Consider the following 12,882-nt stretch of genomic DNA (forward strand, 5'->3'; position numbering starts at 1 on the left):
ATTTGCAATGCTGCTGATTTCACTGCTTTGTATATTGTTATATTTTACTGGATTTGCCCAGGGGTTGCCAAGCATTGTTGTAGTAAACTATTTCCCCCACATTAGGCTGGTCCTTTAACAGAGGACTTATACTCTGCAATTTTGCAGCAGGGGTGATACCCTCGGCGAGAGGTTTCTTCCATCTCCCTCGGGGTGCCCTCCCTTTAGGAGGTCCATTTTTCCCCTGCAGACCTTATTGTTGTTTTTTTTTTTTTTACTGGTTTAATATGTTTTTTGCTCGGGTGATTGAAGGGGTCCGAATTCATCTGTTTCATAATGCTTATTCAGTGTATTTAGCTTTGCTTATCTTATCTATATGAGTAGTATGCTATACATAATCTGTTGTGCACCCTTTTTACGCTGTTACCATAGCTAGAAAATTGAACATTTTGTCCTATAATGTTAGGGGGCTTTTTCTCCCACAGAAGAGGGGCTGCCTTTGGCAAGAATTGCGTCACCTGTCCCCAGATGTTATATTCTTGCAGGAGACATACTTCACTGCCAACTCCACTCCTTGCATGCCTCTTGTGACTTTTACCAATGGTATCATAGTACATCCCCTATTGCTAAGGCCAGGGGGGTCTTGATTGCTGTCCAGAAGTCCTGCCCCTTTTCACTTTTGTTTCAGCAAATTGAACCAGAGGGCAATTTCCTTTTTTTCTTAAAGGTTTAATAGATGGTCATAAATACATCTTTTCAGTGATTTACTCCCCATTTTAATATTGCCCTATATCCTAGCGTAGACATGTCCTCTGGCAAAATGTCTCTAACATGCTTTAACGCACAGTAAGATAAACAGCTTTTACGTGCTCTTCACTTGGTAGACAGCTGGCGGGTGGTGCAGGTTCGAGATAAGGACTTTAGCTATTATTTGAAAACGCATGATTCCTACTAGATCTTCTTTTTATAGACCAATTGTATCTGCACAATGTGGTTTCTTCTTCAATTGGTTCCATAACGATTTCCAATCATTCTCCTGTGATGTAGTCTATTCGCCCCCCAGCTGCTTTCCAAACTGAAAAAGTGTGGAGACTTAATGAGAACCTGCTGGATGACCCAGCTGTTTTTTCGAAGCGGTCTCTCGCTCACTACAATTTTGCTTCAAAACAAATTCCTCTGGAGACGTGTCCACACAAGCGATCCGGGAAGGCCACAAAGCTGTGGTCAGGGAAGAACTGATAGCCCATGGCTCTCGGATTAAAAAAGAAAGACAGAGGGAGATTGTGGAATTGTTGGATAAAATTCATACCCTAGAACGTAAACATAAAACATGCTTTGACCATTCGGATGCTCAAGCTCTAGAAACCTTGCGTACTACATTCTCTCAGTGCTTGGACCGTAGAGCCAGGGACAAACTTAGATTCTATACCAATTTCTTCTATGAACATGGGAATAAATGTGGCTGCCTCCTAGCTAGACAATTGAAAAAACAGAAGGCTTTACGTCATGTTCATTGCCTGACAACACAGAATAGATTGGTGGAGGACACTCATGCTTTCACTGGGCTGTTTTAACATTTTTATGCCTCCTCTTTGTAACCTCCCTACCAACCCCCCTACTGTGGATGACATGACTCAGACTACTAATGTGCAGGCCAACCTACAGGACTTTGCTTTCCCCTCTATTATTGAGGAACTAGAATGCCCGATCACCTCCAAGGAATTGGGAAAGGCTGTTGTTGCCTTCCTTTGGGCAAAAGTCTGGGACCGGATGGCTTCACTAATCAGTATTAGAAAGTTTTTCTCCATCCTAGCCAGCCCACTCTGTTATTTTAACTCTCTCACCAAAGACCCTCAGTATTGTACTAACTATATGCCCATTTCTTTACTGAATTCTGATACTAAATTGTTGGCCAGGATTTTGGCAATTCATAACTGAAGTATAGAAAGTGTGTGTGTGTGGCTGTCAGGTTGGCAGTATGGGGCCCTCGTGGTTTCTAACAGCCCTGACTATGGTCATCAGTGTATTCTCTTCACACTCTTACCTCTTCCTTTAAGCTTTTAGACTTCCCCTTCAGTCTGCTCTTTCGGCTGCAGCTCACAGTAAGTAAATTGTCAGGCACAGAACTACCCAAGTCCGAGGAAGACAGACTGGATGAGAGAGATTCCTTCATTCTTTTCTTCTAAAGAAACAAAAAATTGCATTTCATTTTCTTATACAAAAGTAAGCATAGCATTTTTGCTAGGTTAGATTATTACAGCGTGACCTAGATCTAGTAAAAGGGTGACACAGGACAAATAAGATCTCAAGCAAAAGAAAACCATTAAGTGACACGATCATAAGAAAACATGGTGAAATTTAGTAACAGTGGAAAGATTTAGAACAGCCTTTTTACAGCTTGCTCTGTCTCTGGGTACACAATGTACCAACATTACCAACAGACTGCTTAGAAGCAATGACTGTATTAAACATACAATATTGTACATACATTTTAAAACAGTGCCACAAGATGCAAATCCTCATATGCAAAAGATAGCAGATGTCAGGGTGAAAAGCAGGAGTGAACATTACTAAAGCCTAGTACACATGATCAGAAAATCGTATGAAAAATACAGCTTGTGAAAAAATTGTACGATAATCTGGTCGTTCGGACACAGCTTTGTTAGAAATTATTTGAAGGGACAAGCACAAAAATGTTTCTCATACGATACCAGATCGTACGATTTTTGTTTAATCAGTATAGTTTTCACCTGAATATACAATTTCAATAAAATACAGTACATCACTTTCAAATTTTTATTCTGTCGTACAAGAATTTTAATAAATTTAACCTCTTCACTTCGATATGAGACTAGCATGCAAAAAAACCCGCCAAAAAACAAAACGGATGATCATTTGTCTGATCTTCTCATTGTGTGTACAATGCCTTGGAGATAGTGCCTCACTTACAAATAAGTACAGATTCCCCCCACATGTGGAACTGCAATCCATTAAAAACGCAATTTTGCCATTGTGTAGTAAAATCTGTTTTCACAATACAATGTTTACCAGTGAAGAGTTGGAGTAATCATATCCATCCTTGCATAAATATATACCAACATTTAGGAGTTGAGTAAAATGTATGGAGGAGGGGAAAGCCTGCCATGTTGCAGAGAGATGACCTTGACAGAATGTATTTGAGAGAGACTTCCATGTAATGCATTGCCCTCTTCTAAAGACACTGTCATGTGGGATGCTGCCCCGTTAACGAAATATAGCCATGTGTGATACAGATTCTAAGTGGTATAGCAGCAAAAGCATGGCATGAATAGGCAGTCTGATTTTCCATGCAGTCATACTGTTGGTGGGATAGTTGCCTTACAATAATAACAAGGTATGTTTACACTGTATCAATATGTTGCTATACAGCTGGTAGAAGTGTGACTGATTAATATTAGTAGGGTTGTATGTGCATGTTTTTTGCTTTATTCAGCTGAACTGTTGATGAAACGTGCAAATGCTTTGCAGACTCCTGTGGGAAAATATTATATATGAACATTTTTTTCTTCCTTAAAGTTGAATTTAGCCTTTTACTGGTCACTTTCAACCCCTTTCTGCCCAGGCAATTTTTAGGTTTTCGGCACTGTCACACTTTGAATGACAATTATTTAATCGTGCAACACTGTACCCAAATGAAACTTATTTTTTTGAGACAGAAAAAAAACTTTTTGGTGGTATTCAGTTACCACTGGATTTATTTTTTGCTATATAAATGAAAAAATACAGAAGATTTGGGGGAAAAAAATTATTTTCTTAGTCGCTGTAATAATATTTTGCTAATAGTCTTTCATATATTTAGTCTACAACTTATGGTGTGTACATATAGGTGAAACTCGAAAAATTAGAATATCGTGCAAAAGTTAATTTATTTCAGTAATGCAACTTAAAAGGTGAAACTAATATATGAGATAGACTCATTACATGCAAAGCAAGATAGTTCAAGCTGTGATTTGTCATAATTGTGATGATTATGTCTTACAGCTCATGAAAACCCCAAATCCACAATCTCAGAAAATTAGAATATTACATGCAATCAATAAAACAAGGATTGTACATAGAACAGTATCGGACCTCTGAAAAGTATAAGCATGCATATGTACTCAGTACTTGGTTTGGGCCCCTTTTGCAGAAATTACTGCTTCAATGCGGCATGGCATGGAAGCGATCAGCCTGTGGCACTGTTGAGGTGTTATAGAAGACCAGGATGCTTCAATAGTGGCCTTCAGCTCTTCTGCATTGTTTGGTCTTATGTCTCTCATCTTTCTCTTGGCAATGCCCCATAGATTCTCTATGGGGTTCAGGTCAGGCGAGTTTGCTGGCCAATCAAGCACAGTAATTCTACGATCATTGAACCAGGTTTTTGTGATTTTGGCAGTGTGGGCAGGTGAAATAAATGAACTTTTGCACGATATTCTAATTTTTCGAGTTTCACCTGTATATGGAAATTGATCAATCCTGATGTACTGACTGCCTATCTCATTTCTTGAAGCCCTAAAATGCCAGGACAATACAAATACCCCTCAAATGACTTCTATTTGGAAAGTAGGCAGTCCAAGGTATTTAGTAAGAGGCATTATGAGTTTAAGTTGTAATTTTGTCACAATTGTTTGAAAAAGGAAGAAATTAAACAATGTTTTTTTTCCACAAAGTTGTTATTTTAGCCACTTATGATTCACACACAGTATAGGCATACTTAGAATTACATCTCAAAACACATTCTGCTATGCTTCCTGCATATGGGGATACCAGATGTGTGAGACTTTTTCACAGCCTAGATGCATAAAAGGGACCAAAATCCATGGAGCACCATTGGGCTTTCAAGGAGCATAAATTAAACATTTCATTTCTGACCATCACATTTTTCCAGGCCCTTGAGCAGGACAGTGGAAACACCCAGAAAATAACCCCATTTTGGAAAGCATAATAAGTCTTTTGAAAATGAAAATTTTTTGCCACAAGTTTTTGGAGAATGCAGGGAAAACAAATTAAAAAATACAGTATATATTTACACAAACTTGTCAGTTTATAAGATTTTTAACCACTTCCGCACCGCCCTATAGCAGAAATACTGCTACAGGGCAGCACGGGTGTGCAAAATCATGTAAACGTGATTTTGCAGTTACAGGTAAGGGGCATGCACGCCCTACCTGCACCGCCATGCACGGACTCAGCTGTCAATCACCGGGTCCCAGCCGGTGATTCCCTGCCGACACCTGGCGATCTCTGAGTATTACCCCCCCCCCCCCTGACCAGGCCATTTTTTGCCAATACGGCGCTGCGTTACTTTAACTGACAATTGCACACTCATGCAACACTGCACCAAAATAAAATTTAAGTCCTTTTTTTCCCCACAAATACAGCTTTCTTTCGGTGGTATTTGATCACCTTGCTTTTCTTATTTTTTGTACTATACAAAAAAAAGACCAACGATTGAGAAAAAATATTTTTTACTTTTTTTAAAAAAATCAAATTGTCAAATTTAGGCAAAAATCTATTCTGCTACATGTCTTTGATAAAAAAATATCCCAATACATATAAATTAATTGGTTTATGTGAAAGCTATAGCATCTACAAATAGCGGTATAGATACTGGAGTTTCTTTTTTTTTTATACTAGTAATTGCGGGGATCAGCGAGATCCCCAGTGACACCAATACAGTGATCAGTGCTAATAAAAAGCACTGGCAATGTACTAATGACACTGGGCAAGAAATGGTTAACATCTGGGTTGATCAAAGGGTTAAATGTGTGTTCTGTTATGCAGAGCAATACAAAGCAATGTGCAGAAGATGACAGGGGAGAGATCTGTATTGTTTATATACAGGCCTCTCCCCCGTAGATGACACACGGCGATCCATACGAGTATGGCGATACCACGTGTGAGACTTTCAAGGTTTGGACTGATTATACACTAGATATTGTATCTTGTGTATCAAAACATTGTATCAACTAATTTTATCAAAACCAATGTACGTGAATGTTTGCCTTTCTGTGAGTAGTCAGGGAATATAGCTTAGTGTAGCGTCACCTATAGCAGTCTCTTTTCCTATAAGCCAAGCAATCCTAGACTACTGGTATATAGCTGTCCCCAGGAATGCCATGTTCACTGGCCAGGCAATATATGCTAAAGAAAAAAACAAAAAAAAAAAAGGTTTCTGCGGTTCCAGAAGTGCAGTTGTCCGCAGGGGATGGCTTGGACTGGTATTTCCCAGGAACATAGTCAACAGGATGTGCAGATCATCGGGTCATTTCAGGTGCAGGGAAAGACATATTCAGAAAACTGACAAAGGATCAGTCCAGGCAACAGGCAGAAACATGGTCAATCAACAGACCAGTGTTAGTACGATGTGGCTGAGATGCATTGCTTTGCAGTTGTGGCAGGAATTATTTACCCTGTACTACCACCGATCATGACCCATTCAAGTCAATAGGGTTGCTTCTGTGGGGTCCAAGGGGTTAAAGCAAGTGGTGAGAAGGCAACACGATGCCTCCTCACTGCCTGTCAAGTGCTCTCTGAAGAGTGATCTGAACATGGATGGCTCTTCAGAAAGAATCACATATGTGAACAAGTTCTTATGGTGACATTGTAAGGCCCCTTTCACATGGTTGGGTTAGTGCAGCTGCTGGATTGATGCAGCAAATAACTGCAGATTGCTGCTGGAATGACCAGGTAATGTGATCAGCAGTGGCCACTCAGTCTATTCATACTAATAGAGGGCTGGCAGCAACCACTGCTGTTTGCATGTAGCTGCACACAGAGCGGTTATCTGCAGTTTTCGACAGATTTCAGGAGCCCCTTTCTGATTTAGGTTCACTTTGTTAAAGAAGCCCAACTCTCCTTTTTTCAAAATTATGTCAGTAAAAATAAGATTCCTGCAAGCTTCTAGGACAGCAGGTACTGATTGGGGGATATGATTATATTATGCTTCATCTTTCTATTGTGTATTAATAGACCAGCTGGGAGGTGATACCAGAAAGTCACCCCATTGACAACCTGTTTCTGTAGAAATTTCTGCATTTTATACCTTGGGGGCTTTTAAGACTTTGTGAAGATACAGTGTCACGTTTGGTATGCTTTTCTTATCTGCTTTGGATAGTCACTATATTACGACACCAGGTCCATTTGTCTCTGAAGCTCCTGAAACTCCTACAGTCAGGTCCATAAATATTGGGACATCGACACAATTCTAACATTTTTGGCTCTATACATTACCACAATGGATTTGAAATGAAACAAACAAGATGTGCTTTAACTGCAGACTGTCAGCTTTAATTTGAGGGTATTTACATCCAAATCAGGTGAACGGTGTAGGAATTACAACAGTTTGCATATGTGCCTCCCACTTGTTAAGGGACCAAAAGTAATGGGACACTTGGCTTCTCAGCTGTTCCATGGCCAGGTGTGTGTTATTCCCTCATTATCCTAATTGCAATGAGCAGATAAAAGGTCCAGAGTTCATTTCAAGTGTGCTATTTGCATTTGGAATCTGTTGCTGTCAACTCTCAAGATGAGATCCAAAGAGCTGTCACCATCAGTGAAGCAAGCCATCATTAGGCTGAAAAAACAAAACAAACCCATCAGAGAGCTAGCAAAAACATTAGGCGTGGCCAAAACAACTGTTTGGAACATTCTTAAAAAGAAGGAACGCACCGGTGAGCTCAGCAACACCAAAAGACCCAGAAGACCACGGAAAACAACTGTGGTGGATGGCTGAAGAATTCTTTCCCTGGTGAAGAAAACACCCTTCACAACAGTTGGCCAGATCAAGAACACTCTCCAGGAGGTAGGTGTATGTGTGTCAAAGTCAACAATCAAGAGAAGACTTCACCAGAGTGAATCCAGAGGGTTCACCACAAGATGTAAACCATTGGTGAGCCTCAAAAACAGGAAGGCCAGATTAGAGTTTGCCAAAGGACATCTAAAAAAGCCTTCACAGTTCTGGAACAACATGCTATGGACAGATGACACCAAGATCAACTTGTACCAGAGTGATGGGAAGAGAAGAGTATGGAGAAGGAAAGGAACTGCTCATGATCCTAAGCATACCACCTCATCAGTGAAGCATGGTGGTGGTAGTGTCATGGCGCGGGCATGTATGGCTGCCAATGGAACTGGTTCTCTTGTATTTATTGATGATGTGACTGCTGACAAGAGCAGCAGGATGAATTCTGAAGTGTTTCGGGCAATATTATCTGCTCGTATTCAGCCAAATGCTTCAGAACTCATTGGACGCCGCTTCACAGTGCAGATGGACAATGACCCAAAGCATACTGCAAAAGCAACCAAAGAGTTTTTTAAGGGAAAGAAGTGGAATGTTATGCAATGGCCAAGTCAATCACCTGACCCGAATCCGATTGAGCATGCATTTCACTTGCTGAAGACAAAACTGAAGGGAAAATGCCCCAAGAACAAGCAGGAACTGAAGACAGTTGCAGTAGAGGCCTGGCAGAGCATCACCAGGGATGAAACCCAGCGTCTGGTGATGTCTATGCGTTCCAGACTTCAGGCTGTAATTGACTGCAAAGGATTTGCAACCAAGTATTAAAAAGAGAAAGTTTGATTTATGATTATTATTCTGTCTCATTACTTTTGGTCCCTTAACAAGTGGGAAGCTTATATGCAAACTGTTGTAATTCCTACACCGTTCACCTGATTTGGATGTAAATACCCTCAAATTAAAGCAGTTAAAGCACATCTTGTTTGTTTCATTTCAAATCCATTGTGGTGGTGTACAGAGTCAAAAATGTTAGAATTGTATCGATGTCCCAATATTTATGGACCTGACTGTATATTTAGCCAGCAATCAGGGTGACATCTGGGGGGCAACAGACTTGGCATTTGCTTAGGGTTGCCAAGGCTTGATCCTGCAACACAACACTCCCCCCCCCCCTTCTCCCCTCAATGCCCATGCTATATCAAGCAGCTTGCTGAGCCAGGTACACATTGCCCTTTTTTTTTGTTCCTCTGGTCTCCTGGCAGCTATGACAGCTCGGATCCTCTGGTCTCCTCTCCTTACATTCTATGCTGCAGATAGCACTCTGCAACTCACCTATTTCAGCAGAGCCAGAAAGTAAAGGAGATAACCATAACAGTCACTGGGAGAACGGAGTTGGAGCCAATAATTTGGGCCTGGCTGCTTTAATACATCTACGTAATCGGCATCCACTGATTTCTCCTCAGATAGGTATCACTATTAAGATGAGTGAGGCACTGTGCATCTTATAGGAAAGCAGGAACTTTTTTTCTCTCAGCAATCCGACTTTCCCCAGGCCAACCCGACAAACATTAGGCACCTGAGTAGCATCAAGGACAGACTTCTTGTTTGGATTTCCTCTGGGTACTCCTGTTTCCTCCAACACTTCAAAAAAATGCTGATAGGCTAAATAGCTGTCTAAATTAGCCCCAGTATGTGCATGCAGGCATTTTAGATTTTAAGCTCCGTGAGGCCAGGGACTGAGGTGAATATAAAATATACTGTAAGTGCTGTCTAAATTGTTGGTACTATATAAATACCTGTAATATTAAACTATAACACATCATTTTGTATGATCACGAATGAAAAAGAGGGTCAAAAAAATTGCCGCACAGAGCCACCCCGATCCTTCTCTAGGGGACCCACCGGCACTTCACCTCCGTCTCCACAAACTGCGCTGCCTCGTCACAGCATTTGACTGACCACAGTGGAAGCAAAGCCTGTGAGAGCAGGGAGAGCTGTTACAGATGAGCACAGCATTGGATTGCGTAAGTGCCCAGGTATGTATAAGGGGGGTTGAGGGGGTGATACCAATACCTAAACATTTTTTACCTAATGCAGGAAATTCATTAAAAAGGTAAACATGTTTAGGCCTTAGAAACACTTTAATTTTCCTCTTTTTTATTTGTTTAGCAATAGATCTTCAGTACAGCTCCAGAACATTCATGCTGTGCAGAGACTGCTTCTGATTGTTAGGTGACCAGGAAGTGTGCTTTAGTAGAGTTCATGCACATGGACCTTAGATTGTACACCCCTTCAGGGTTAGGGACTGATGTGAATGTACAATATATATGTAAAGTGCTGTGTAAATGATGTATACATCTTGTGCTAGTCAACTCTGCACATTCCTAAAAATCCAGTGCCCAGTATAAGAATAGTACAATGTCGATACAACCATATTCTTAGCGCTTATGCAATAAACCATAATGCTCTGAGAAGACAGAGCCAACAATAATGCAGCTATGACCAATCAAATCATTGGGCATGAATACAAATGAAAGCAAAGTCTATAGGAGTTCCAGTCATTTGTTTTGTTATTTTAGTAAGTCAGTAGCTACAAAAACTCAGCTGTTTCTCAGCTTCACAGGGGAGTCCCCACTGTGCATGCACAAGTCACACTGTGCATCTTGATTGGTCCGGCAGTCTTCTGGGACCTGTGAAGTGTCCCAAAAGACTGCGGGAGGAAGTAGGGGGGCCAAACTTTCAGCTCACTTTGCCATGGCAAACTGAGCTGGAAGTGGGAGCGGGTACCAGCCAAAACCAGGTATCCGGTCCCCCCTCCCCCCCAAAAGTGCCAAATATGGCAGTGGTGGGGGGGGGGGGAGGCAAACAAGCAGTGCTTCCACTTTTGGATGGAACTCTGCTTTAAATAAATATGCTGAATGGAAATAGCCCATTATATCTTTATTAAATCCACAGTGTACAATTTGCAGTGTAATAAAGAAAAGTAAGAGCCAAAACACCTCCATTCATAAAGTTTACCATGGTCACTGCTTCTGTGTGTCTTTTAAAATGAAAAATTCCCACAAATACCATCTGGCATTTCATGATTATTGAAGAGCAGTGAAATTGATTTTGCCTTTTGATGAAATTTCTATGAAATTTCCACTTTTATTGACTCCATTGCAGTTTAGTAACACTTTCAGCAACAAAAAGACAAGATCAATTTAGCGGAAATGTATCTTTTTTTTGGGGGGGGGATACGATGGAACTAATGGCAGGGTGAAATTTGGCAATTCCCCCTGTGAAGCACAGCAGTGGCTCACTGATGTTTTGGGGATGTGCGAGTTCTAAAGGCACGGGGAATCTTATGAAAATTGATGGCAAGATGAATGCAGCATGTTACCAAAAAATACTGGCAAACCATTTGCATTCTTCTGCAAGAAGGGACACTCTTGGACTTTCCAGTACAACAATGACCTTAAGTACAAGGCCAAGTTGACCCTTCAGTGGTTACAGCAGAAAAAGGTGAAGGTTCTGGAGTGGTCACCACAGTTTTCTGACCTTTAATATCATCAAGCCACTCTGGAAAGATTTCAAATGTGTGGTTCATGCAAGACTTTGCAAGACCTTGCGTTGAGGCATTTTGCCAAGACGAATGGGCAGCTATATCTCTGCCTGCAAGAATGTGGGGCCTCAGACAACTATTACAAAAGACTGCACGTTATCATGGATGCTAAAGGGGTCAATACACAATATTAAAGCAGAGCTCAACCCAAAAGGGGAAGTTCCACTTTAAGGACTGCTCCCCCGCTCCCCATTAAGGATTGGCAATTGAGGGGAGCGGGTACCCGAAATTGACAGGTACCCGCTCTCACTTCCGCTCCTATCGGCTAGGCAATCGGAAACAGAAGGTGTCCTCCCGGTAGTCTTTTGGGACATGTGACAGGTCCCAGAAGACTACAGGGCCATTCACGAAGCGCAGCGCTGCTCGCGCATGCGCAGTGGGTACCCAGCTGTGAAGCCGCAAGCTATCACAGCCGGGTACCCACAGTGAAGATGCCGGCCTCCTGGAATAAAGGGTGTCCGGTAAAACGAGCTGCGGGGGACACACCACGGGACAGGTAAGTGGCTGTTTTTTAAAAGTCAGCAGCTACAGGGAGGAGTTAAATTTGCTATTTCCACCTGAATTCTGGGTTGGGCAGTGAATGGGGGAAGTACGGGTGCTGCAGAATTTGTGGGTTGCCAATCGGGATTTGCAAGCACATCCGGAAGGATACTTGGGGCTCTACAGGCCTGTGTGTGAATTCTTGGTGGTTGCGGGACAATACTTGTGCTCATCACCGCACCAGCTTGTACTGCACTTATGGGACATGCCACGTCACCAAGTCATACTGCAGTGCTGGTATTATTATTATTATTATTATACAGGATTTATACAGCGCCAACAGTTTGCTCAGCGCTTTACAATATAACGGGAGACAATACAGCAACAATACAGTTTAATACAAGAGGGTTAGGAGGGCCTGATCCTGGGAGCTTACAATCTAAGAGGTATGTGAAAAACCAGGATGTACTAGACCGCTGGTGCTCGCCAGTTCACCAAAAGGTAGCGTGGCACTAGGACTGAAACTCTGCTGCACATGAGAGTCATCAAAATTTACTGGCAAGTGCTAACAGAGATCAGGCCTGAATCTGCAAACACTGCGGTTTTGTGTGCAATGTATCAAGTGACAGTGACCTACTGGCAGTGCACTCGCTGGGGGAGAAGGGGGGTGGTAAGCGTAGGGGCTAAACGCAGGTGCTGGGGCTGATCCCGCTAACACTGCGTTTCAGGGTACGCTATACTAATGTGAACGCTGGTATAGTGCTGATCTGATCAAATATATTGATCCGTTCAGACACTATACTAGCAATGGAGGTTTATTGTGTATAAGCGTGTTCCTGACAATCAAGGGGTTAAATGTGATTACTGGTGTACTGACGGGCAATCTGACCCCATCTGGGAGGGGCGTGAAAACCACGGGAGCGCGAATCACGTGCATATATATGTGTGTGTAATTTTGCGCACCTGTGCCGCCCTGTAGCAGTATTTCTGCTATAGGGCAGTCAGGAAGCGGTTACATAAGTGGTTTGTGTTATGGCGCTGCATCACATTAACTGATAATTGC

The 12,882-nt window shown here is 41.9% G+C and overlaps 1 protein-coding gene across 6 annotated transcripts in view; it reads right to left on the reverse strand.

Moving 5' to 3' along the window:
• TNRC18 (trinucleotide repeat containing 18) overlaps positions 1-12,882 on the reverse strand; it is a 454,956-nt gene that overhangs the window by 156,703 nt on the left and 285,371 nt on the right. For all 6 annotated transcript variants that reach the window (XM_089684713.1, XM_089684717.1, XM_089684716.1 and 3 more), the window contains one exon: positions 2,024-2,161. In XM_089684713.1, the coding sequence (XP_089540839.1) occupies positions 2,024-2,161 (138 nt within the window). The remainder of the gene's footprint in view (positions 1-2,023; positions 2,162-12,882) is intronic.

Source organism: Staurois parvus, unplaced genomic scaffold (assembly GCF_062004578.1).
Source record: "Staurois parvus isolate SC_StPar_1 unplaced genomic scaffold, SC_StPar_1.0 ptg000353l, whole genome shotgun sequence".
Taxonomy (NCBI): domain Eukaryota; kingdom Metazoa; phylum Chordata; class Amphibia; order Anura; family Ranidae; genus Staurois; species Staurois parvus.